The sequence below is a fragment of the Anas platyrhynchos genome, chromosome 9 (assembly GCF_047663525.1).
Source record: "Anas platyrhynchos isolate ZD024472 breed Pekin duck chromosome 9, IASCAAS_PekinDuck_T2T, whole genome shotgun sequence".
In the NCBI taxonomy this organism is placed as follows: Eukaryota; Metazoa; Chordata; class Aves; order Anseriformes; family Anatidae; genus Anas; species Anas platyrhynchos.
Window position 1 is genome coordinate 9,348,721 of NC_092595.1, and position 27,221 is coordinate 9,375,941.

The 27,221-nt window shown below is 49.8% G+C and overlaps 2 protein-coding genes across 13 annotated transcripts in view; both read right to left on the bottom strand.

Moving 5' to 3' along the window:
* AP2M1 (adaptor related protein complex 2 subunit mu 1) overlaps positions 1-24,443 on the bottom strand; it is a 28,069-nt gene extending 3,626 nt beyond the window's left edge. Inside the window, exons 1-6 of one of the 3 annotated variants that reach the window (XM_027464214.3) lie at positions 24,291-24,443; positions 12,143-12,255; positions 6,482-6,747; positions 6,064-6,146; positions 1,978-2,113; positions 1,740-1,881 (exon numbers count right to left, since the gene is read on the bottom strand). In XM_027464214.3, the coding sequence (XP_027320015.1) occupies positions 1,740-1,881; positions 1,978-2,113; positions 6,064-6,146; positions 6,482-6,747; positions 12,143-12,216 (701 nt within the window). In that variant the 5' untranslated portion in view covers positions 12,217-12,255; positions 24,291-24,443. Of the gene's footprint in view, positions 1-1,739; positions 1,882-1,977; positions 2,114-6,063; positions 6,147-6,481; positions 6,748-12,142; positions 12,256-17,633; positions 17,703-24,167 lie in introns of those variants that run through there. The other 2 variants (XM_072042723.1, XM_072042724.1) reach the window with 2 other exon arrangements.
* Positions 24,444-24,889: 446 nt separating this feature from the next.
* Positions 24,890-27,221, bottom strand: part of DVL3 (dishevelled segment polarity protein 3) — a 29,643-nt gene continuing 27,311 nt past the window's right edge. For 7 of the 10 annotated variants that reach the window (XM_027464186.3, XM_027464190.3, XM_072042716.1 and 4 more), the window contains 2 exons: positions 26,545-26,943; positions 24,890-26,078 (listed from right to left, as the gene is read on the bottom strand). In XM_027464186.3, the coding sequence (XP_027319987.1) occupies positions 26,047-26,078; positions 26,545-26,943 (431 nt within the window). In that variant the 3' untranslated portion in view covers positions 24,890-26,046. Of the gene's footprint in view, positions 26,944-27,221 lie in introns of all 10 variants that reach the window. The other 3 variants (XM_027464191.3, XM_072042721.1, XM_072042720.1) reach the window with 1 other exon arrangement.

Genomic DNA, 27,221 nt, shown 5'->3' on the forward strand with positions numbered 1-27,221 from the left:
CAGGACAGGTCCTAAAGTTAGCTAAGAACTCCCTTCAGCTACTGAGAGGGATCAGAAAATGAGAATTAGGTAGCAACAGGAGAGGCAGCAGTACAGAAGAGGTGCTGCAATGTAGTATGGCAATTTCTAGGTTGCCTCAACTGCTATGAGAAACAGGGTAACCACATGAGAGTGCGGAGAGAGCCTATGCAACACAGGCAGCTCCAGCTGTCCTAGGAGCCACCACTACCTGCACAGAGGGGAAGCAGACTTGCCCCAGGCTGACCAGCTGTTTACTTGACATAAAACGGTGTAGTTTGTGCTTTATAGCAGGAGTTAGTCTTTCCTGATCTGTTGCCCAGCGTTAGCGGACTAGTTCCTTGGTTTCTTTGGAACGCTGCTGGGAAAGCCCCGTTGCCCAGCACTAGTCCAGGCATCAGGCAGCATTGCTCAGGGCTTGGCATTGCCACGTGCCAGAAGCCAAAACACAACTGGCAGCAACTGCTCCTGCTGGTCACCTCTGCTAAATACCTCTGGACAGTGACACCTCCAACCTCTTGCCTGCTAGAGAACCACCCAGAAAGAAACCACATCCATCCTGCTTCTGTAACTCAAAAAGGTAACACATTTACAGGTGAGAGGACTCGCAGTATACAAACTCTGGGGCAGTACTGCTGACTCTTCAGAGGCCTACATAGATGATATTCTCACTAGGGTATCTCCCCTAGCTGAGGCTCATCCATTTTGTTAGCTAGATTCATGTTCTAGAAAGACAGCTTAAAGGTGACAGTGAAGTGATAGCTCTTGGCTTGGTTCTGAGAGAAGAGGCAAATAGCAGCGCAGCTCCATTTACAGGAACCATCACGGAAAGTGTCTGAGGTCTGAGTTACATGCACAGGTCACACAAAGCAAGAGACAGGGGAGAGCAGAGTGCACACAGCTGAAGCAGGTTATCTACCTTCCCAATTCACTGAGGGGTCAGCAAAAAAAAAAAAAAAAAAAGAAGAAACAGCTGAGTCACAAACAGTTAGTGGGGAAAAAAGTGGCAGTCCCTTTGCTTTTCTCTCTTCATCCCTAGCAGGAAGGCTGGAAAAGGCTTAAGACCCATCTTCATCTTCAGGGTTGGTACTGGCTGAGGCACTTCCTGAGGAAGGAAGGCAGCTTGGCTCCCAGAAGGGGCAAGCTGCCAGTCCACGCAGCCAACCGTATGCCAGCAGCAGGGGCTTATGCAGTATTAGCCTGCCCACCAGCCCAGTGTGCAAGAACAGTCTGGGAAGGAAAGGCTATGGTCAGAGGGGTCCCTTCCCTGCTCCCAGGGAACACTGTTACCACTGCAACCTATGAACAAGTCTCCACGCTGACTAGAACTGCTACAAATTCTGGGAGAATCCATCTTGGAGAAGCGTTTCCAGCTGCAAGAACTCCACACTTAACACCATATTTGAATCTTAAAGACGATAGCCCAGAGAACTCACAGCTCCTTTCCTGACGCTTGTTTCTAGATGTGAAGTCAGACACCAAAAATGACATTCCACCTGCTCACACCAGCCCTGCTATGGAGAAGCCTTCCATACCGAGGCCCTCAGGCTGGTAGCTCGCATGACAGCTGACCTACCCAGAGAAAAATCAGCAGTAGTAGCTGAGGGGAAGAAGAGATGAGCTGCTTCTGTCAGATCAGAAAAAGCTACCAAGCACTGCCCTTCCGTAAGGGTCCCTGGTGGCAAGTGGCTTTTACCCCAAGTTACCCCAAGGACTCTTACCTTTTCCCCGTTTCATCTGCAGTCCCTTTGCCCTGTTTTTCAATGACAATCTTGTCATTCATGCCAAACTTGCACTCTGGCATCCCACTCAGATAACTCTTCATCACCACTCTGCCAGAGACATGGGCACTCAAAACCTGACCTGGAGTAGAGAAGAGCACAGTTAGCACACTTAGGCAAGTCCCCACTAACAAACCTTGATGGGAAAAAGGATGCCAGCTCAACACCTCCCACTTACCCTGGGGGGACATCAAGAGATTCACACTCTCCAGCACATCAAGAAAGAGTTCATTGCGACGATACTTGATCCCTTCACGTCTCCATCCAATCTGTCCAGTCACCTGGCTGGTGATCTGGGACTGCTCTTCCTTAGTCTGAATGGAAGAAATGACATCTTAAATCTCTAGATACACTGAAGGACTAAGAAAGCTTTATCTAGACCAAAGAGCAAGTGTTTGCCAATTACTGCGCACAACTGCTTTTGGTATTTAGATTTTAAGTGTCATCATACACCCCATGATTTGGTCACAGAAGCGTTCCCTCCTCAGCAGATTGTATGCCTAACTAGGCACTGATCATAGAAGCAGCTTTCCTGCTGTCTTTATTTCATTAGCGAGTCCTTTAGGCTACGTTTAGGTGTGGGGAGACACAAGCTCTGCTGATGACATTCAAATCACGTCTGACAGAATGTCACACCAACCCATGCGTTAGGCAGCTGACAGGCCAGCTCACACCCTTATCCAACGCGAGACCCTAGGGCCGTGAAGCAGCTGGAGCTGGTCACCAGGGGCTGCTCCATAATGACTGCAGTCATTAGCATGCCACTGGGGCATCGGTTGTGCACCAATATTAACTTCACATGAATCTAAGTGTCCATCCTCTAAGACTCCTGGGAGCACGGTGTGGAGAGGCACTGGGAGGTTCCTACCTGGTGCTACAGGCGGGGTCCAGTCACGCAGAAAGTGAAGGAGATGTATAGCAGCAAGTGTGGCGCACACAGGGTTAGACAGGCAAGCAGGTCAGTAGCAAGAAAAAGGAGGAAGGGAGAAAGAGGCAGGTTAGGCTTAAGGCTATCTCAGGACAGGAACAAAGCAGGGCAGCTCATTACTAATTAAGAAGCTGATCAGTACAAACAAGATGAGGGGCTCTGACCTTCAGCTCAGAAAGCCCAGCAGCGAAATGGTTTCTCAAACTTCAGCCCACTCCCCCCGAAATACAAGGCAGAGGGAGCAACAGATGTCCCAAATACCACTCCCAGTAATGGTGCTGTGCAGAGCCAACTCCACATGCTGCCATTCCTAAAGCAAGCCCTGGATGTTTACTGTGCCACAGATACCCAGTCTATGAGAAGTACACAGCACCCAGGACTGCAATAATAAAGATGTTTTAATAAAACTGGGTCCTGCAAGGAGTTGTGCGCTTGTTAATCCCGTCTCTTCCACTAGGGTGGCTGCAGAGCACCAAGGTGGGTCCTGCCCCAGCAGCCTTGCCCTGGGCCCACAGGGTGGCAGTACTCGATCTCAGCTTAGAGACAGCACAGGGGCTTTGTTTCACACATTTTCTTGCCACAGAGTTGGTGGCTCCTTGAGCAAAGCCATTATCATAACAAAGAGGCAGGGCATTCGCTGGAAACTGAGGAGATAAGTGCTCAGTGCAGTACAAAATACTCCTCTGTCCCACCAAAATAAATCCACACAACGTCCTTATCTGCCTTGTTCAATGCTTCATGCCCTTTAAGATGGATCGAAGGTACCCTGGTTTGAAATTTCTCAGAACCAGGAGCTTGCCTGAGCTGGAAGAAGTCAGCTCAACTGGGACAGGAATATTCAACCTCCTGACTACTCAGCTGCCAGCACAGTTCCTAGGGTAAAGGCAGACAGCTACCAGCAGGTTTCCTAGGCTCAGGCAGCTGTTGGTAGCTTCTTCCCACCTTCAGCAAGTAACACCAGCATTTTAGCATTACGGAATGTCTAAGGCTTGGGGAAATACTGTAATTAAGAGTTAAAAATCACACTCACAGAAAGCACTTGGAGAGGATGAAAGTGACAACGTGCTGTTAGTTGGTGAAGCCTGGACAGATGCAGACAGAAGCTACAGACAGAACTGAGCACACAGAGCATGGCTCCACCCTGAGCTTTAAGAGCAGGTTTAGCCTCTCCTGGAGGAAGAGATCTGAGGCAATGCCTGCATCAGCTCTGTTACAGGAGATCAGCATGGCCTGCAGCCCTGCTGTTTGACTAGTATCATGGAAGGTATCATGGTAAAACCATGCTGCACCTTTTAAAATCTCTAGTGTGCTGTACCACCCCACTCCCAGAGAACAACGGTACTTTTCTTGGCAAAGAATGCAGCAACAGTGGACTATCTTTCAAAAACAAAGCAGATCTTATATCCCACGGTCGCCAACCCTGTCAAGACTACTGGAGCCACACAGGGTGGGCATTCAGAGGGCAGCAGCTCAGAACACCTCAAATTCCTCACAGAAGTCAAAAAATTGAGTTGTGAAATTCTGCCCTAACTGCAGGTTTTGTTCCTTAAAGTCAGCAGGACACAAAGCTCAAGGAAAGCACCCCCATAAACTAGGCAGGGACAATGGAACAAGGTTGACAAATGACCCAGCCCCACATGTCAGTCCAAGGTATCTGTCAGAAGATGGTAGTAAGTGAAGGAAGAGTTTGAGGCTAGAAGAACCAGCATAAAGGGCAAACCAGGAAATACAGAAAGTACTGTTTCAGTTCTTTCCCCTGCAGTACCATGTCTGGAAAGGATCACTTCTGCTCTTCTTTGAACTGGGATGCAAAAAACTCCCACACAAAGCACAATAACCATGAGCTGTTACTTATGAATGGCTGTAGACCAGAACTCCTGTTTGAAAGGGAAGGACTAAACCTGTCGTTGAACGAGGTAAGGTGCTGTGACAGTAGTTCGCACACAAGTGGTGTAAGAGTTTGTTAAAACAGTCAAAAACACAAAAAAAGAGGTAGGGAAGGAAGTGAGGGTGGTGGTTAGTTTTAAGTTTTCCTAGGAACAGGAGCTGACTCAGCTATCTGGAGTGCTGACTGCCCAGAATGTCAGACTGCAGAAGGCCAAAGTGATTTACATTAAAGCTCGGGATGGGGGACGCAGACCGGATGCACTCACATCTGGCCACTGATATGCGCGTGCCCTCTTGCAAAACACTGCTTGTTGTAGCAGAAAATGTTGCTCGGGGCAGCTTTTCTCTTCCCCTTACTCCTGAGATGCAGCTAGGCTTGCTACCAGTAGATTAAAAGGAGTCCTTAGGAAGTCAGTGTTAATGAAAGGAGCTAGAACAGAGCCTCCAGAGACTCTGACCTCTGCTCATCCTTAAAAAGAACAGTCTCCAGGCAAGCTCTTGCTTAGTACTTCTGTTTGTACCTTGGGTACAAAGTTTCACCCAGACCTCTTTCTCTTTTGCAGACAGCTTCATCATAGACTGACTCCCAGCTTTTCTCCTGACTCACCTGCTACATAGCCTAAACTCACTCCTCTCACCAAAGTCCTCATTAGGAGTTGCACGGCTACCTTAGAGGGACAAGGTGAGCAATATCCCTTGGAGACACAAGAAGCAGTAACTATTTTGTGGACTAGTTTTGAGGATTAGCCTGGTGTAGGATTAGAACTAGTTTGAAAAACATTCCCAAGAACAGCCTAATTCAACTGTCTTTTTTCCCCAGATGTCCTTTACCTTTTATCTCAATGTAAACTTCGTTGCAAGGGTTTCTACTATACTGAAAGTGCCATAGAGAATTTCATCTCTAACATGAGAAAGCCCAGACCGTACTGATGCGTCTGCTGATCTGCAGAGATGTCACAGGCAGCAACAGAATAATGTCAGTTTCCTGACTGCTGGCAAGATTCAGAAGGCTGAAGAATACTTCATTACAAGGAAGGCACGAAAGCCTGACAGCTCAAAGTGCTGAAGGCAGGCGGAGAACAGACCTGCTCAGTGAGATTCACACACAGGACAGCTATTTCTGGTTCAGCAGGCAGATGTGTTTATTCTCTGCCACAAGCTGACACAGACCAGCACCTGAAGGCAGCGATCATTTACATGCAAGGGACTAGCACCACCCTAACGCAGGGCCTTTCCTCCCACACCTTACCAAATGCCAGGGAGGTCACACAAGCACAGAGACATCTAGAATGAGGTGACACTGAGCTACCTCCCAGCCAGGGAGTTCTCAGAATACCCAGGCATTTTCACCCAGCACAGGTCAAGTGGTTAGTTGCATCATTAAGACCGTGCTTTCTTGAACAAGCTGAACTAGCAGAGCAGTGCTGTATCCCAGACCCCTCTGGTTACCTGACTCTTGATGCCTTGCTGAGTGATGAAAGTCTTCAGAGCCCCTGTTTCAGAGTTCTGAGGATAGCCAAAGTCCAGGATTTCTACGGAAGAGCAAAAGATGGTTAGCTCACAGCCACAAGCCAGAGCTGCAACATATAAACACAGCAGCCATGTTAACCATTGCTGTAAGGAAAGCAACGCCTGTGCAATAACTTGCTCATATATTAAGACTCTGGGTAAGAGGCTGGACTATTCTTTAGCAAGAAGAGAATAACAAACAGCCCTGCTAAACTAAATTGACTTCCCTGTATAGTATTTTGGATAGAAAGAGTGATGGACAGCTGTCCAGAGTGAGCAATCTGTTGGTTTCTAAGCTAACAGCTACAGAACGACCAAGTGCAATACCAGGTATCAGATTAGAAGGGAAGCATCTTACCATCCAGCAGCTCATAGATCAGCACAAAGTTGTTCTTTATGTTCTCCTCGCTGATCTTCCCGAAGTAGGCGGTCATCACGTCACACATCTTGTAAAGAAACTCGAACACCATGGCGGCGTTGACATTCTGCTTGGTGACAGCAGCCAGCCAGATGTTGGAACGCTTGACGTGGAAGAAGCTTGTGCGGGCGATGTTGGTGACAGGCGAGCGCACCTGCTGCCGGGCGTGGATGACATTGACGCGGAAGGCGTCCACAGCATTCCGCCTACAAGACCACCACCAAAGGTAAGTTAACACAGTGTCTACAAAAACAAACTCACTGTACAGCTCTGCTTATGTGATTACCAAGGTGAACTAAACACACCCAGCTCGCTTACGAAGGGTGCCTGGGATGTCACAGCCAAGAGGGACAACCAAAGGCTCTGAGCAGAGGTGGATGTTAAATCCTGCACAAATTCCAGGAGAGGAGTTACCGGTCTCTGTGGACCTTTGGACTACAGGGCAATTCTAACTGCAGGCAGAAAGAGAAGCAAGCTAACCTCCACGTGGAGTCAGATGACAAAGGAAAATTCCCTTCAGTTTATTCTGCTAGCACTCCTGATTACCACAGCCAGGAATGAACACTAGAACAGGCTCTGGGACACATGTTCTAACCAAACTGCTAGTTACTACCTGCCCTGCGTGCCTAGGCCTTCATACCCCTGCCCCAAAACAAATCTGCAGTCTCCCATTATATTCTTTAATGGCAGTTCCCTCCAGATATACCGCTGAGGAAAAGGCAGCAAAACCCACCCAGGTCACCTGATGGATGGCAGTGCCTGGGTACACCACAAAAGGCAGTTTCAGTTTAGACTCATCTCACCTCCATTTCCCAAGTACCCTGGAGGGCAGGCTAAAAGCAGCGAGCAGGATTGGGAACATTTTGGGCTCTCCAGTTATATGTCCTCTCAAGCCTGCTATGCTTCAGAGCAGGTCTCTGGCAGACAGAATTGGAGTGCCCATGGTGCCACATTCGAGTAGCTATGTGCACTGGAAGATCCAGTACCATTTACAATGGGAAAGAAGTTCTGCAGGGCAGAAAATGTGCTGCATGAGTTTCTCCTAGCTGCTAACATCTTTAATCCAAACTTGTTTCACTGTCTATACACTAGTGACAGTGAATCCCTCCTAAAAGTCCCTCCTAAATAAAACACTGATGTCCCCATGACATCCTGGTTTCCAACCTCTTCCACACTTTCTCATCCTGCAGCTGTAAATCAAGATAAACTCCCCAAATTAAGTCAAAATCCACCGATACTAAGACCATAGGAAGGAGAACTGATGGATTTATATTACAGAACTGAGACTTCGAGCAGTAGCCTACCTACCAAGCCAAGGCACATCTAGCTGTGCTTTATTACCCATACCCTTCCTTAAGACTATGCAGAACAGGGGGGCTCCTCGCTGCAGTGTCAAGGCCCCATGGCAAGGTATATGCAGAACCGTGTTTGAGAGCAGACAGCAGTGACATCCTTGCAAGCAAGGATAAAGGCATACAAATGTTCATAAGCACTGAGGGTTGTCAACAGTCCAGCAGACAGTTTGAAAACAAAGGATATTCAGGGGAACATGTGCTGCCATGGCAGGTGTTTTTTCCTTGAAGGTCTGGGTAGACATGTAGAAGCCTCATCAGTAAACACCCTCCCCCATAAGCAAAATTCTGGCCTTCAAATACTTCCCAGGTTTTATTGCTCCAGAAGGCTTGTGAGTTAAATCACTATTTGATTTCTACCTCGTTTTTTCCATAAGAAAGTAATTATTCTACTGTAAAATAACAATATCTAGAAGTCCCACTCCTCCCCTTCAGTAAGCCTCACAAGGAAAGCTCAGCTTGTTCTGGAGCATCAGCCCTCCCGGCCTCGAGTTCTACCCACTAGGGCTAGCAGCAGAGCCAGCAGTCAGACTGGTGCATGCTAGAGGAGAAGCCTCAGGTGAGTGAAGCTTTTCCAGCACACCAGTTGCCCGCTGTGCAGTGCCGGTCATGGCCTACCCGCGTCTCTTACCTATTGCTACAGCAGCCAATGAGATGGGATGGACAGAAATGGCGCCAGCGGAGAAAGGAGGAGTGACAGCAACAAGAGAAAGGGTTAGAAACACACACACAAGGCACAATGAATCCAAAGAGATAAGGAGAGACCAAACAGCACCCCCTCCCCCTGCTCCGGGGCGCAAAAAGGCCCAGGTAGGCCTGGCTGGAAAGTAACAAGCTGTGGCAGCAATGGAGCCCTCGCAAGGCACAGCGCTGACATGCCATGGTCAGATCGCCAGTGTTGAGACCGGGCTTCTTTGGAATTTCAGGACTAATTGGGTGTTTAGTCCAGATGAGTGGGAGCCACATCACATCATTGGTATCCACGCTGCTCTGCTAACACACGTAGCAGGCCTCAGTGGGGAAAAAAGAAAGAAACCCTCAATCTGAGGCACAGCCTGGGGACCGCAGAGTACCACTTTTCTTCTTCCCTCACCACAGGGCTGCAAGTCTGAGTGGGCACTGCTATGGCAGCGCTCTCATTTGAGGCTGTTTGGGCTGCTGCTTTCTGGCCTGGTCCAGCCAACAGGAAAAACACCGAGTTTGACAGAGCTTCAGCACATCTGGAGAGAGATGGCACGTCCTGCAGCTTCAGGCACTGCTCTATCCAGCTTGCACTTTTTCCATAATGAACAAGAGCTATGAAGCAGAAGTGATGTCTTAGAAGCTCAGAAACAAAACGCCTACCCCAGTTAAAGTGCATGCAGTTCGTCATGTAAGCTGCTCAGTTTCAAATAGCTTTTTTTTTAAAAAAAAAAAATCAAATAGCTACGTTTTTAAATGCAGGTAGGTTCTCCCAGTGACTACATCACTGAAGAACAAGGCACTTAAGGTCACAATAGAGCCCTCCACAGTATCCTGAATTAAATGCATAGTGCTTTGCTTATATTTTTAAGAGGCTGCTTATGCATGCAGCTAGCTGCTGTATAGACAGATGCACTACATGCACTAAAGCCATTCTTCTAAGTTGCAAGCAAGGAAGTCCAAGTTCTGTGGGGACTGTTTTCTGCCTTTACCAAAGTCAAGGGAAATGTTGCTTCATTGACTGCCACTTTGCTCATTAGCATTTAAGCTAGTATGCGCTAATTTAGATCCTTAAACTGTGCAAGAGAAGGGGTTCTCATTACCAGAAATGGCTTTTAATCTCTCCCAGCACAGCCTGAGGCTTCAAGACACCAAAGGCAAGTGCCAAGGCCAAGGAAGCCTTACAGGTCAATCACTCCAAATCCCCATGAAGACAGGCAGCAGCTATGCTCATTTCCCACTCTGCCTACCTCCCAGCAAGCTAGATGGGCTCAATTCCCTGCACTTCAGATCTACCTGGATTAAAGACTCAAGTGTTCCAGAAATCTATTGGCTCATTGTTTTGAGATGGAACTCCTACAGAGGAGAGTACAAACTGCAGGGAAAGGTTGTTCCTTTCCCTACCTCTCTGGAAGTTAGGGTGCTCAGAGCTCTCAAGCACACCTGGTACTGACACTAGCATTCCCAACAGGAAGTAACAGATAACTACTTTACTTGCTATAGATCTGAAGATTCTCAGTTACTTGATTACAAGACATAGCTGTTCTAAGACAACTTGTTTTATAAGGTTACATATCCAAAAAATGTAAGCCAGGTTTGATGGCCTGTTTCAGAAGGAATCCAACACCTTGGGAGCAAGCTCCATTAATAACCAGCACCGGCTCCACTCATCACAAGACCGACACTAGACACCCACAGAAATTGAACAAAGGATTTTATTCAAGGCAACACTAACTTCAGAAGTTCTAGAGAACATTTGAATCTTTGGCACTTTTTTCCCAAAAGACAAAGTGAAGATTGGATCAAGCAGGAAATCTATTTTTTTAGTTTTGCCTGGCCAGCCAGTAAGAAGTACTTCATTACTTGCTGAATGACTCAGTCACTTCACAAGAGGGATGAGCCAAGATAAAAGCAGTGGAAGATCATTACATTAGAAGAACTATTTCACTCTCCAGTTTACATCTCTATGGCCAGAAGGCCCTTTAAATTAAGAGGCCCTTCTTGAATAAACATCAGTTCAAGCACGGTGCAATCTACATGCCACAACAACAACAAAATCTTATTGCCAGGAACTGCAGCAACATTGTCTCTAGCTCCACATACAATGTTCTCAAATTTTATCAGTAATCCAGCCTCATTTGGTTTGGTCACCACGCTATTCATTAATTAGAGGAATTTCCAAGTCAGATCTGGCACATGAATTGCTCTGAAGACCTTCAGCTAGCCAACATTCAAAAGACTGAAAGAATTACTATAGTAGAGAAGAGGCAGAACTTCACAGCCAGCAGTTTTCTGCTTCAGAAGTACAAAAGTACAAAGCTTCCTTGGCTCAGCGCCACGTGGAAGATCAGGGATAATTTGGCCATTCTCACAACTGCTACTTTACTCCACTTAGAACAAGAGAGAGTCAAGGTATCACCTAGTGAGCTTATTACAGGCACTGTTGACCACTGCTACTCCTTCAGTGAAGCTGTGAAAGCCTTGGCAAGCTGCTAGTTCTACACCATTTTTAGCCTCCACTAGACAATCCACGTCCGGAAGGGAAGCTCTCTTCAGACTGTCTTGATTGTTTATTGCAATATGTGGCAACAACTTATCTCACAGCACATCCTACCACTATTTATTTTGAAGACCTTGTAAAAATGTATTTTTCCTAAACTGGGCAAAAGTATCTCTTGCACTTTGAGAGAATGCTTACAGTGACCCTGCTTCCATTAGTGGCATTTTAACTTCATGCTAGCTTCAATTACTAGCTTCCACCTAATGCCTAACAATAATGATAACCACCAGTAACAGCCCTGCTGTGTGAGAAAGCCACTTAAGGCTTTCAGTCCAAGCAGCAGCATCACTTATCAGGCTCCTTAAAGCACTACCCACTGCTCAAAAAACCCCAGTTCTCATAGGGTTCCTTTTGGGAACTAGCAGTTTAAGAATGGTACATACCTAGTCTAAGTGAGTAACAGAACACTTGTGTGAAGTGCAACATACCTATACCTACTGAAGGCTTTCAGAGATCCCACAACTTGAATTATCCCATAGATGTAAGCTCTTTTACTTACAAGGCTGACATACAATGTTGGGGCAGAGAACATTAAGTGCGCAGAGGTGGTTACTGGCACTTTGACACTGCAAGCAAAGACCAGAGGCAGTCTTCTGTATGCCTGTACTTGATACTCATCATCTGTGTTTGAAACTAGTTCAGAGCCCTGGTCACAATGCATGGCAGACAGTTCCCACATGACTCCTCCTGTAATGTTTTAACGATTACATTAGGCTGGTAGACTTCTGCAGTGGCAGTCCACATTGGTGAAGTGTTTGGAAAAACACCCAGATCTCTACCATCCAAAAGGAAGTCCTAGCTTTGCCTGCAGGTTGTCCTTTACTACCATCTGTAGGTGATCTGGGCTTAGTAAGAACTTAGCTCTTTCTTAACTAGGCCTAGAGCAGCAAGTTGAGTTGCAGTCTTACATGCATGCACAGCTAATGCAGAACAAAGCAGCTCTGGGTTGTCGTCTGCACCACAGTGAGACAGAAATGCAAAGACCACGGATGCAAAGGAAGCACTTACCCAATGTCATCCCGGTAGACTCGAGAGATTAAAACCTCTCCTTTGTGATTATAGATGAATAAGCCTCCGATCATGGTGGAACTTTAGTCTTCTCTTCCCATGTTGCTTAAGACCTGAAGCAAGAGAGCGCACACGTTAGGCTGCAATGAACAGTACAGCAGGCACAGGCTGACATCCAGCCAGGGCACCGAGAGCTTTTGTCTCACACCTCCACCGAAAGCACTTTGTGCAGTGCCTGCAGTGGTGAGGACCTGACAGCTCACACCTTGATGCCCCAGGAGTAATGAACTCAAGCAGACTGCAGGGAAATAGGAGTGGAGAGCACACCCAGAGACACCACTGAAGGTCTGATGTTGCCAGCTCCCTCATTAGTTTATATCGTTACGCCAGGCCAGGGCTGAGGCCCAGCAGGGCAGCTTAACGCTCAGTGCCTGCCTCACGCTTGCAGGAGGAATACAGAGCTCCTTCCACAGGGCTATCAGAAAGCATTTTACTCTGGAGAGGAAGGAAGTAGCCTTACTGTTAACATTTGAGGTTATACTTTTTGTATAGGCTAACTATACTTTTTGTGCAGACTAACTTCACATTCATCCATCAGCACAGATGGATCAAGGCTCAAGAACTGGAAGTGCCTGGCCTCTCCCCTGAACGTGAGGAAAAACAGACCTGGAACTGCAAGGAAATCAGAGAGCCTTTATTTCTCCTATAAAGTGTGCATCCCCACTGTGACTGCCACACAAATCAGATCACTGCATGGCGGGGTGTTATTAGCAGCAGGTCCACCTTGGTTTATTACTGCCTGCTAGGAAGGCTGCTTAACTTAAGGAGATAATGGATTCCAGGGCAGCAGCCAGTGATCTCGTTGCTCCAGTAATTCAGCCTGCTGGATGAGGAGCAATCAAGAGGAATGCTCCTAAATGTCTTTTCAACCAGGACGTCTACAGATAATGATTATTTAAGCAGCATCTTGACAAAGTTCAACACTCCTGCTTGGGATCACAGCTGCCTAGCAGTAATGGGCTGTATTGGTAACTAGGTACAAAAAGCTAGCTTCAGAGCCAAAACAGAGCGGCCTGGCCACCAGGTGCCACTGGAGCAGATCTCAACCGTGAGCCACTTTAACTGGGGACTAGTGTCTTAGACGTTACCCCCTTACACTCATCTTTCTGGGGAGACTGGTTTGAAAAGAGCTTCAAAACTGATAGACATTGAGGCAGATTTTTTATTTAAATAAATATACAGCTTTTTAACCAGATCCCCTTCCTGCAGTCACCCACACTCCTGCTTCCCCTCAGTCCAAGCCATAACACCCATTCACGCCAGTGTTTGGCCTGCTTAGCCCAGAGAAGAGCACCACAAACAAGATAGGGCAAGGCTTGTCCCCAGGTCTGGGAACCACCATAGGTGCTTCTCTCAGCTTCAGCACTGGAGAGCATTAGATAACCAACCACCTCCGCAGTGCTGCCGGGGAGATTAGCCTACACCCATTTGTCTGGGGTGGGCAGGAAGGATAGGGACAGGCGAGCCTAAAACAGCTGAGAGCAAACCGATACGCCTTTGTGCAGGGACAGCACAAAGCCAGTTGGAGTGACCTTGCCTCGGCTCATCTAAAAGGTCAGAAAAATAATAGAAGAGGAACACACACGGAGGGTCAGAAGGACTTCCAGCACAGAAGCCTGAAGAACTATCTCCTAACGGTTACGTTCAAGAAACTTCAGCAGCTGCCTATCTGAAGGTGGCATTGCAGACACGAGCTCTGCACTAAAAGTAGGTTTTTTTGATAGTGCAGCCACTACTTTTAATTTCAGGAAGACCAAAAACCTTTCACTTTCATCAGTCTTCACACCAACAGCTACATTTTCAGCCATGCCTAATGAGCCCTCAGAGAGCAGCCTTACACATACACTTCTGTGCTACTGGTCTTCAGCTTCCAGATGGCTGCTTCTGCTCATTACAAGGAAAGAAAACACCAGAAATAGTCACCAAGTCAAAATAGTGAGAAACTGAGGTGCAGTTTTCCCAAAACTCAGCAGTGAGCTTCCTGGCTTTTCCTCCCACATTTTGCTGGCTGTGTCTCTGTGGTGTAAATGCCTGAAGTAACTAGGAAAATAAAACTAACATTCACATTTTTAAGGAAAAGGTACAGCTTTGAAGAGGCTTTCAGGGTAGGGCATAACTGCATTATCTGAGCGTTCCCTAGGCTCCCAACCTTAGATGCTATCGCGCTGGGGAAACTTGGTGTGCTAGCTCTAAGGAACACCACGGAGCGTAGAGTGGAGTGGAGACACCACGGCTAGGCTCTGTAATCAGGTGGGGCCTCGATTGTTCTTGTGCACAAAGCTGCACTTTTTGCCACCCTAAGCCAGAGACCTGTCATGTTTTGACAAATGCTGTACCCTAGTGTACTTTTTGCTCATTATAATATCATTATAATACCAAAACACACCTCCATCCCAAAAGCTACCCGCCTCCAAGGTGCGACCACCCCTCACTGAGCATGCGCCCTGAATTTCTTGGAGCCTATTACTTTAAACGGAGACGGGAAAACTTTACACCAATCATAACTAAGATATGCTTGACTAGAGCCACTCAAGCTCCACCTAAAAGATAGAAAATAATATAAATTGGCCCAAGAGAGAGGGGATGTTGGGGAAGATACCATCGTCAGGGGAGATACCATCCCAAGGACATACAACATCCTTAGGACCTCCTGACTCCTGGGATCAGTCGACGGGCTGAGCCTCTCTTCCCCCCCCATTGGGACGCCTTTGGGTGAGATCTGAATATTTGCTTATAAATCTCTATAGAGTCTTTGATCCTTTTAACGCGTTTATTTCTAGGCTGCGCACCTGTAACACCTACCTAGAACCCACACCTAGAACCCACACCTAGAACCCACACCTAGAACCCACACCTAGAACCCACACCTAGAACCCACACCTAGAACCCACACCTAGAACCCACACCTAGAACCCACACCTAGAACCCACACCTAGAACCCACACCTAGAACCCACACCTAGAACCCACACCTAGAACCCACACCTAGAACCCACACCTAGAACCCACACCTAGAACCCACACCTAGAACCCACACCTAGAACACCTGTAACACCTGTGTATTTCATGCATACTAGCTTGCTTTTGCAGATAGTCACTATCACCGGCAATCCAAAAGAACCTGATTATCTGTTGCTGTAATAAACCATACTTGATTGCATTGTGATAGCTCTCATTAATGCAACTAGGGTGAGGGTGGTTATCCGTGATAGTTCAGTGTTCTGAATCTAACCAGACCCCCAGACGGTTAATGCATTGTTGGTGAATGTCTGAACGGACCCCCAGGTGGTTAATACGTTTTTGGTGAATGTCCGAACGGACCCCCAGGTGGTTAATACGTTTTTGGTGAATGTCCGAACGGACCCCCAGTTTTGGTGAATGTCCGACTGGTTCAGTACTCTGAATCCAACCGGGCCCGTAACGGTTAATCAGCTACACCCCTTTAACGCGACAGTCTCTGGCTATTATCAGGCTGCATCCTGCCACTTGTCAGTGGCTTCACGTCACTGTCATCACCAATTTTTGATGGCCTCAGACTCCACCTAACACAGGAAAGTTTAAAATAACTTTGAAGACTATTTTTGCACCAGTGAAACAGTTATACTAGGACCTTAACGCACTGGTTACACTTTAACTCTTGGATGCTTGTCTTAGCATTGCCAAGTTCTGAAACCTCACCTAGAAACAACATATATATTTCTGTTAGTGACTGCTAACTTTAGGATACATCCCACCTGCTTCCAGGACAAGTCACTTGTACCATCATGCAGAAACCAAACCTATTAACATAGGGGCCGGAGACTCCCATGGAATTACAGAGCAAAAGTCTTCTGAAGCTTCTCAGTGCCCCACATGGGAGAATGAGGCTACACACACAGCAAGGCTCACATCTCCATGCCAGAAGACAAAAGACAACCCAGTTGGCCAACAGAATGAGACCAGGCTGTCGAGTTGAAGGAAGTGGCTGTGTCACAGACCCACAGCTACCCACACAAACTCACAACCCTAGCAGGCACGAAGAAGGCCACTGAAGGGCACAGGGCAGGAACCCAAAAGACCAACATCTATTTGAACAGATGCCCAACAAGTCTGGCAGATGCTGCTGCTGTAATTCAGCAGCCATTTGAAAGGCCATTCACACGGGCCAAACGATGAAAACAGGAACCGTTAAGACAGTGAATGCAACTTGTTGCCTGCTCTAAGAAATTCTTTCCTAATTATTTCTTTCTTTTCCATCTCAGACAAGAGACAAGGACATCTTTCTCAGACTGTTGCAGTGGTGGCTTCCAAATTTGGATACGGACCACTGCTACCAAACGTGAAGCAGTTCTTGCATCTTCCTTCACGCTTACATTGTACAGAATGGTTTCCTGGAAGCTTATGCAACTGGCCAAAGCCGGATGGTGCGAATCCTACAAAAACCTTTCCAGAAGATTCCTAGAAAGCACATCCTAGTCTTTAAAAAAAGTAATCTCCCTCTTGGGCTTTAATGCTGCTTAACTTATTTGTTCTATTTTTAGCATAAGGGAAACATCTGCTTTGATGAGCAACAGGATCAGACACGGCATACAAGACAGAGCATCGTGCTAGCATGACAACTGCTTCCTGAAAGCGCCTTGGTTTAGCTATTTGCTTCAGTTCTATAAAAACAGATTGCTGATCAAGCTTCTTGCTGAAAAATTAAAGCCTTCTCTGGAAAACCCAGGTATTTTCAATGGTGATAGAGATAATGAGGTTATCCTCTCTTAGGTTAGAATATGTTCTGTAATAAGTTACGGCCAGATACGTCATAATTTTTAACTGCATCACAATACCAGGCAGCAGAGTCAACTGCATGTTAGATGAAGAGTAGATACAGGGTGATCCAAATGTTTTTAGTCTCAAAAGTTCTGTTAACACACACAAACACACTACTTCATCATACAAGCATACTGAGAGCTGACGTTGGGCTTGGAACTTTCCACGTGCAGTCAGCTCCTAAGCAAGCAAACTGCACTAGGTAGGGTAAGAGCCACATTGGTTCACACTGCAGTTCTGTTGGCCCAGTATCTTGCCTCTGGTGCTGGCAATAAAGGGACAGAGATAACAGGAGGCACAGGTCAGGAAATACTCCCCAGCAGATCCCCCAGCAATGGCATGTTTATTTAAGGACACCCAAGGGCTCTTTTTAAGAGTATTTGCCCAGCCTTGTCTTAAATCTGTGCATCAGCAGCATCCCATGGCAAAAACACGCTGTGTAAAGAAACCTTTTTTTTAAAAAAAAAAAAAAATTTGCTTTTTCTTTTCCTCCCCCAGCTTTAACAGCCTCTAGTTTGTGTACAGGGACAAGAGGTGAAGCACTAGCCCTCATGCTCTCCTTCCAGGCCACTTGGGACTGCGTAGAACTTCTCTATTGCCTTCACTGACTCCTTCCCAGAACAGTACGTTCCCACCTTACTCAGCTGCTCTTCACAAGGAAGCTGCTCTAAGCTTTGGTCTTTCTCAGTGCCTTCCTCTCAAACTTCTCCTTCTGGAAGGAAATTCAAAACTAAACATTACTGGAGATGTAAACAAACCATGGTATAGATAATATAACAATCCTGCTTTGATCTCTTTTCTTAGTGCCTGACTTTTTAAAGGAAAAAAAAAAACTCAGTGTAACTCCCAGATCACACTGAATTCAGTCTTCAAGATGACTGCCCACGTCACAGGTGAAGCAGGGTTTGCCCTTGCTCCCTAGCCTGATTTAGCCAAAGAATCAGGACTGCTCTGCCAGCTGGTTTTACAACGGCAATCTGCCAGCATAAACGTACCTGGGAGATGCTCACTGGCATTATTTTACATGCAGTAGCAGCTTGCCTCCATAGGATTCTCCTCAAGCCTGGAGAACCTGCAATCCTACAGCTCTACAGACTGAGCCCAAATCCACATTTAAGTGCAATTCACCTAAATCAGTCAGACAACTGTTAATGAGCTTCCAAGTGCTGAGTAAAGTCATGTGGGCTGGGACAGTGCATCCATGAAGGTGTTTAGATGACAAACACAGCTATATCTACCATACACAAGCTGTCTTCAGCACTTCAAAGACACACAGAGCATGAATCTCTTGTTGCAGTCCCATCTAATGGCATCAGGAACCGAAGATGTCTCAGGTGCACAAGGTACCCGACACAATTATAAGCAGGTCTTCCTTGCTCTGCTTGCCTTTTACACTCTGTCATCTCAAAGAGCTTGAAATGTCACAAGCATCAACAGCACAAGCACGTCAGCACAACTGACAGCAAGCTCAGTTTGATGCAGCGGTGCTGTCCTTTCACCCAGCCCTCACCAACCCCATCCATGGAGGTTCAGGGGACACGACAATATTCCAGGCTTCTTAGCAAGCCCAACATTTCATTCCCTCCCCACTAGAGCTACTTGCATCAGCTAATCAGACCACGTACCCAGCTGGGAAACTCAAGAGGTGGAACGACTAGCCCAAGGATATATGAACCGATGAGAAGAAAGCTACACAAAGAGCACCATGCACGAGAAAGTTGCTTAAAGCTTAGCAAAGAGAAGGGCTCTTTAAGATGACAATGGCTGTCCTTGAAGCTGCTGCAGTGAAAATAAGCCTGCTTTGTTTTGATCCTCTCCTTTGTGTTCCGCTACGAGTCTCGTAGATACTGGTTTGAAGCACTTCAAGGTTACCCAGCAGCTAGAATGAGTTTTTAGCGGGGCACTTCTGACCTGGTAAGATCATCCCCACCTTTTAGGATAATGAAGAGTTTTTGTTTCCAAAGCTGGTCTGAGAAGAGCCCATTGCTTGCAACGGTTAAGAACTGCAGGGAACAGCGCTCAGATTAATCTGAGACTGACATTCAGTGACTCACGGCTGTTGGAACCAGAAGGCCCCAGAATAAGAAACCCACCACGGAGCTGGGTTCATCTGCTCGCTGTGCACAAGCGATGTGACTCAGAAAGCTTCCCAGTAACAGGCTTGCTCAATCAGCTTTCTATGACTCACTCGGCTCCTCTCTACAGCCAGCCTTTCCTCAGGAGATCGCCCTGCGTTGTTTTGAGTTTCCTCAGGCTAATGGCTCATTGCAAGACAGTTTAAGAGCAAAGCCCATCACTTTTTAACTGCCTGGAAGCCAAGGTGACTAGCTGAAGCCTTTGGCTTATTGGTCTGCCAGCTGCATTTTCAACCTCGTGCAGCTACGTTCCTTCAGCTTCACAGGCTCAAACATATGGTGACCTGCTCCATGCTGCTACCTACAGCCTTGTGTCCCAGCTATGGGCTGGATGGATTTATTCTACTTCAGGTGCAGAGAAGATCCGTTTGAATACTGAATTTGCACCCGTTGGTGAGTAATCGCCTTAATTTAGGAACAACGGTCCTCTCCCAACAGCCTCTTCATTCTTTGAGCAGCCAGCCACCAGGGTAGGAGCCCAGACCTCTGAACGCCGCTCCTACAAATACCTCAGGCCAGCAGGCTTCCTGCCCTGCTGCCAAGCGCTCACATTCCAGTACGCTTCCATTCCAACCCATAAATAGAAGGCAGAAGTATCCTGAGGAGCATCGTAGACAGACCACATACTTGAACACGCTTATAAACACACGAGGAGTTAAGGCTACATGGAAACGCTTCTCCACTCCAGTGAAAGTGACAGCACCAAAACACAACTTCTCAGCAACTGTGAAGAAGTTACAGCCTTAGGACAGCCTACAACAAAAAAGGAACATGAAGGATCTCTGGGATGTGGGTTTGAACACATTTCAGTAGCTGCTTAACTTAGAAGGAGCAGGATTAGCTGGACCTACAGTGGCTGACATGGAGATATGCACCCTAAGAAACAAACATCCTCTTCTCCAACCATTTCACTGCTCATGCCACATGGGGATGTGCTTTAGGGAGCGTTCCTCCCTCAAAACTCCATGACATGTCAGCCAGCCAGCTACAGACCGTGACCAAGGGAGAAGGAAAAACGCAATAAAAGCATGGTACCTCAAAAAGGCTTTTGTCTACCACAGACGGTATCAGAGATGGTTATCACAGACAGAAAATGCTCTGTTTATTGGGTCTGACCTACAGCCTGTCTCTTTTTGAAAGCCGTCAGACTTTGCCCTTGCAGACCTGCACCGTGCCACGCGTTAGGAATGTGTGTGTGCGGTCAGGAGAGCAGGCTCGGTGCAGCCACATCCTGCTGCTGGGCTGGGAGCTGCCCAGGGGGATGCACTAACCCGGTGCTCAGCGAGCAGGGTTTGGGTAATTCCCTCCTCAGCACACCAGGGGCCCAGCCTTTACTTGGATTCCAACTTAGTACAGTTGTAGAAGTGAACATACAGCACAGAGCCTTCATAGACTAAAGAAGGCAGGTGTGGGGAAGGGACTGACCAGCATAGTTTGTTCCCTCTGCAGCAGTTTTTTCCCCCAGCGATTCTGGAAACACAACACGGAGGAAGGATCATTTCTCCAGTCCTTGCCCAGTGTGCAGGCCTTGCATTTTCTCTCTGCCCAAGAACCAGGAGTAAGAGAATCACCACTTCAGTACCGTGGTCATCAATCATTAGGGAATGAAGGACAAGCTTGAGTTCCAGCCTAAATCCCAGACGTACGCAGACATTCAAACAAGTGATGTCCCAAAACCTGAAGTGTTGAAGTGACACCACGGAGCCCATCAATCCTTCCTGCGCCAGCCAAACAGCGCTAGCTTCAACCCACGCTGCAGACTTCGAGCACAGCTGTCTGCCTTTTGTAACTGTATTTGCAGAACCGAGCACTAAAAAGCTGATCTGCTCCAACTCACTGCTCAGGAAAAATAGCAAATTGCTAGTGGAATGAGGCAACACGCCTGCAGGAACTGCAGTCTCACGTCCAGGCAAGAGATGCTTGCTCTAGCCCTAGAAGAATGAGGCACTGGCTGGAGGAAACACGTCACTAGCAGCGTGCCTACAGCCTGGAGTCCTGTAGCAGTACACAGCCACCATGCAACGTGAGCATCTATTGGTATTTTTTGCTACAAGGAAGAGCGAACACAGCTGTCTGCAACACCCCAACAGGTTCCCTGCAGCACAGTCAGCACCTGCTGAGCTCTCCATCCATTTTAAAGCACACCTTTAGGACCAGCTGTATTTATGTCCCTGTGCGTTTGGTACTCTCACCAAGACCCAAGGGACTTTGCTCAGGACGCAGCCACTCTGGGCTGTGTCACTGCCACTGCAGGGTGAGAAGTTTCCTCCCAGCACAGCCACCACTCGGCTTGAAGGAGAGCAAAGGACAACGCTTATTCCTCTACACGATGCTTATTCCTCTACCCTACACAGCACGGCTGGGGAGCAGCAATCACAAGTCAGTCAATAAGCTGGTGTAAAACAACCAACCCATTTAGCAGTCTATTAAAAGAAAGTTTGGGTTCTGACTTACCAGCAAGTAAGCCCGCTGTGCATTAATGAGCTTACCCAACTAAGCAGTTCAAGGTACATTAGCTGCCTCAGCTCGCAGCCAGGAAGAAGCCAGCGCTCACCCAGAGGACTGAGGGCAAGTCAACTGCAACCATTTCCGCATTCCCAAGTCACTACGGCCTTGGACAAGTGACAGCAGTTGAAGCAGGAGGGGGATTAGCCAGGATGCTCAGGCAAACTGGAGTTCCTTAGGAAGCCGATCCCGCCAGGCTGGCACTGGTGTTATCAAACCAGAGGCTTAAGGCTTACATCGATGTCACCACCCCAGCAGCTAATCCGAGCGCCTAAGCTTTGCTCCGAGGGCTGCATTAGCCACCTTCCAGGAGGCCACTGGCTGCGCCTGGTTTTAAAGAGTAGCTGCAATCACTTCATCCTGGGGAAGACAGGCTGCGTGATTTAATTAAGAGGCATACCGTGAGCTAAAGAGCTACTGAGATAAACCCATCAGATTCAGAGGAACTGTTCCTATTTTAAACCCAATCCCATAAATCCCCACAACTGGTGGGCAGCGAGAGAAGCACGTTCAGCTCCTACCAGGCTGTCCTCCTACAGCCTGCTTCTGGGTGCCATGCAGCACGCAGGCAGTCTGGTGGGCAGCAAGAGAAACCCTGACAGGAAAATGTGGCCAGCTCCCTTAATGCCACCGAAACTGTGTTTAACACACCCCTCTGCCTTACTGGAGTCCAGCCTTATCTGAATAGCCCCAATTACTTCTTCCACCTCTAGTGGCTTTGTTCCAAGGCAGTTTTAAAGTCAGTCTGAAGCAGTTTTCATTCTAGAAGTCTGAGCAGTGGCTTCTGTTCCATTCATCTTCTAACTGAAAAGGCTGCAGATATGAGCTGCAGTTCACCACAGCCCAACAGCCTAGGTGCCTCGACCTGCCAACGTACCTCTTTCTGCTGTTCCTGTGGGGCAGGTAACTGCCTTCCACATTCTGCGCCTCAGCCTGCAAGCTCCTAGCTAAGCTGCCAACCTGCTGAGATCAAAATAACATTGCTTATTCACAGCTTTTCGTTCTGCAGGTCATCCTCTAGAGAAAAGCAGCTGACTCCACCTGCTATACATTGGCACCCTAGGCTGCATTTCTGGCCATCCTTGCATCCACGCCTAAGAACATCCTTAAAATACACCAACAGCCATTATAAACTCAGCAAACTGATGGAAGACGCTGTGCTGCACTAGATAGTCTTGTCGCATCCCTGCGCCAAGTGATAACGCCAAGAAAAGTTTAACTAGGGTCAGTCACATGAAGTTTCTTTACAGAAAGAAATTTTGTTCACTGATTGTTCCCATTCCTTGAGGAGAGAAGCCAAGATACTATCAACCCCCAGAGAGCATTTCCTGTCATCTGTGCTTCAAAAAACTGGAGATGCAATTCTTTGCAGCCTCAAGACTTAAAAGACTAAAATTGTGTTATCTCAGGAGGAGGGGAGAAGCCAGCCATAATAACCCTTCAAGGATATCTCAAATGCTCTCCCTGGAAGGAAATATGGCCAGCCCGCAGCCCAAAGAACGCCGGGTACCTTGTCACTAGATGTCAGTAACATGGCACTTCCTACAGAGGAGAAACGATGCCTCCCCTCTGACAGGGAAAATATGGAAGCAGGCAGCTTGGCAGCATCTCATCAGGCTGGTGGTTGTCCCTGCAAGCAAAACTCACAGGGACGAGCCCAGCTTTTACTAGAGAAAAAAGCAGTAAGCACAGTTCTGACAGCATTCACATCGCCCGACAAGCATCGTGCCCACAGGAGCCCAGATGGGCTTAGAAATCCATAACGCCCAGACCTGCGAGTCGCCAAAACCATCCAGACGTGCCTATCTGGGAAAGTTCCAGGCTCAGATTTTGGCAGCCGCAGGCGAAAACTTCCCAGCAGCTTTGTCATACTAAAGCAAGCAGGGAACAGCTCTCGGAAGCACGCAGCTGAGAGGGAGAAGGCGAGATGAAGAGAGGCATTTCCTACCGGGGAGAGAAATCAGCTGCAGCAGGACGATAAACAGAGGCTGCGCTTCCTGCAGCCTCCACAGCCCACGGAAGGGAAGAAAGGATGTGGGGAGGCAGCGGGGGAGCTGCTGGAGCGGGGCCCACTCGGTGGGCTCTCCACAGAGGAAGGCAGAGGCTGGGAGCCGTGCCCCAGCTAATTCGTGTGGAGAAACCTGAGGGAAATCCCTGCCCGGCCCCGGCCCCAGCCCTTTGCTCGGGCTGCCCGAGCCTCTCAGGGCTCCTCCATCTCCACCCGCACCCAGCCCGGCCCGACCACCGCAGCGCAGCCACCAGACGCCCCCGCGCAGACAAAAATAATTAAAAAAAAGGCAAAAAACGAGCAAAAAGCGGATCTAGGCTGGCGAGGCCGGGGTCACGGCGCAGCGCCTCGCTGACAGAGAGCCCTCTCGGGGGAGCCCCACCGCCCTCCCCCAGGGCACAGCCCGCCCGGGGGGCGCCCCCAGACCCCCCTGAACCCCCCCGAGCCCCCCTCAGCTCCTGTCAGCGCCGCGGGCCCGCAGCCCCCCACCCCCGGCGGGCGCTGAGGGAGCCGCCACCCACCATCCTCCAGCCACCCCCCGGCGATGCAGCGAGCCTCCCCGGTGCAGAGAAGCCGCCCGAGAGGGGAGAACCGAGCGGCTCGGCCCCAGCAGAGCGCGGAGCACCGGCGCGGAGCCCCCTCACCTGCCGCCGCCCGCCCGCCGCTCTGCCGCCCAAGATGGCGGCCGCCGCCCCCCCCCGCTCTCCTCAGCGCCCCCCCTATCACTGCAGAGCCGCCTCCGCGCATGCCCCGCCCGCGCCCCGCCGCCAGCGCGCATGCGCCGAGGGCAGGGCGGGCGGCGGGGGCGGGCGGCTCCGCGCGGTGCCTGCTGGGAGTTGTAGTCCTGTGGCGGGGCGGGGGGATGGAGGGTGGGCAGCGCCCGAGCCCCCCCCCAGAGCAGTGTGTCAAGGGGGGGCTGCCCCCAACCCAGAGGAGCTGGAAGGCACCGTGCTGCTGGTCCCCGTCGCCCCCCGTGGCGATGAGACCCCCCCCGGGGCTCGCCTTGTCCCCAAAAGGGCAGCCAAAGCCTGCCTGAAGCCCCCCGGGAGAGCCCCACAAAATGGGGGACCCCACAGAAATGAGGGACCCTACAGAAAAGGGGGGACCCCACAGGGGGATCCTACAGAAATGAGGGGGCCTCCATAAAATGGGGGACCCAGGGAGCCCCGTCCCGCTGGGAGCTGGTTGTGGAGAGGACACGGGAAGGAATGCGGGGGAAAAAAACACCACCACAAAGCAGGAGTCCAATAAAACTATGTTTATAAATAAAAACAAGGAGGTTTGGATTCGTTCGTATAAAACCCAGCGGGCAGGCAAGGGAGCGAGCGGTGGCCGGGGAGGCTGCTGGGTGGCATTAGGGGCGAGGGCGGGGGGGGACAGGCTGCGGCGTGCCGGTGCCACCCCAGGCCGGGTGAGCTGACCCCATGGGGACAGGAGGGGCTGCAGGGGGCAAAGGGATGGCACGTGAGGCTGGCTGAGGGGTCGCGGGCACGATGTAGGCCCCACAGGAGCAAAATACGCGTCGTCTCTGAAGTATAAAACTGCAAACATGAAAAGACCGAAGGAGGCAACGCGCGCGGATGGGGGTTGTGGCGCCGAGCGGAGCTGAAGGTAGCGACGTACCGAGCTGGGCCCCCGGCCCCTCTCCTTCCCACAGCCCAGCAGAGAGAAGAGGAAAGGCTCCAGGATCCACGAGAAGAAGGAAGAAGGGGAGCAAGCGGATTCGCCTCGCTGCCTGCACCCTTTCGCTCTAGGCCCCAACCCAAAGAGCTCCCCCCGGGTACCGTAAGCAGGGGGGAGCGGGGCAGTGCCAGCCCTGTCCCTCCTGGCAGACAAACACGGGGGACCTCCACATCCCCCAAAAGTGTGACAGCGAACCCTCGGTGCCCTCCCTCTCCTCCTGGCTGCACCCCGGGTCTCAAAGAGGGCACGCTGCCTGGCAGGACTGAGGCTGGGCACAGCTGCCCAAGGGGCAACCCCTACAAACGAGGGGCAGCAGCAGCCTGGGCAGCAGGGCAGAGTAGGGTGGAGGCTGAGGTCCCTGTAGAGGCTCCCTCAAGCCAGGCGAGCTTTCACCCCTACAACCCCAAGCCACACAAGACCCACAGGGCAGCGCCAGGCAGGGACCTGGCCCAAAGGGGAGGCAGGCAGGCAGGGGCAGCATCTCTCCCTTCCCCGGAGGCACTGAAGCCCTGGAACATTCACGCGTTGGCCAAAAGGCAGCTACAGAGGGATTTAAAATGCACGTAAGGCCGGGCCCCGCTCCCCTCTCAGGGCGTCTTCCGCTAGGGGGAGAAAAGCAGCCATCTTCAGCGCCATGCGCGCCCAGCGCCCTTGGAGCTCCGTGTCCTCCTGTCGGGCCACGCCACGCTCCAGCTCTCCCCCCTGCGGGCGGCAGGCTCAGAGAAAGTCAAACACCCCGTAATTCTTTGCTGCTTGATAGAAGAAACACAAAAGGGTGAAAAGAAAGAAGAGATGTTTAGGGCGGAAGGACCGAGAGGCGGCAGCGACACACGGGCAAGCAGCACAGGGCGCCGGGACGGATGCGGATTAATGGGGTTAGAGAGGACGGCAGGAGGGAATTACCATCGGCAATACACAAGTCTGGTGGCGGGATGGGCTGGCAGCGCTCAGCAGGCCTGCCAGGCCCGTCCACCCCGCTGGAGGAGGGATTAGAATCAAGGTTTAGTTCCATTTATTTTTTTTTCCCTTTTTTTTTTTTTCTTTTAGTTATCAAGACCAAAAAAAAAAAAAATCCCAAAAAAAAAACAAGGGGTGAAGCCAGGGCTGGTCCTAGGAGACAAACGACGGGGACGGAGGTGGGGTGGGGAAGGGGAAAGGAGGGGCAGCAGACAGACAGGGGACGGGCGCTTCACATTACATCCACAAAGAACTCACTGGGGTTGCCCATGGCCATTCGGAAGGACTGTCTACTGGCTGTCAGTTCGGGGGGCACAGAGGCCAGGTCACGGCCCGGCGGTGCCCCGGGGGGCCCCATGGCTGAAGGCGGTGGTGGCATCAGCAACATGGGGGGGCTGAAGAGAGGGGGGAGGCCGGGCGGCCCGTACGACTGCTGGCTGTGGTGGCTGCGGATGCTGTGAGCCAGGGAGTGCTGGCTCCGCTGGCTGTGCTGGCTGGCGGGCACCGAGCGCTCGCTGGCCGCGCGCTCCCGCCTCATGCTGCTCCTCGTGGTGTGGTCCGACTCGCTCCCGCTGCCTCCTGACTTGGACTCCCCGGTCTTCTCTCTCTCCTTCCTCCTCTCGCTGCCGCTGCGATTGGAACCGCTGCTCCGGCTCCCTGCGAAGTGCACGGGGTAATGTTAGGTGATGGCTCTGGGAGGCCAGGAGGAAAAAGGAGCCTCCTCGGGGCAGGAAAGGACCACGGCACGCTGCAGCGCAGCCCCTGCTCTCAGCCTGTGAGTTTTGAGTCCCGTAACCCTCCTGGGATGCACCTAAATGCAGGCTTTTACTCTCACTCCCACCACGCACAGGGCTTTGTCTAAGGGAGCCATCTTATCCCGCTGTTACCCTGTACTGAACAAGGCATCTGCCCCAAAAATGCAAATTTTTGGTCCT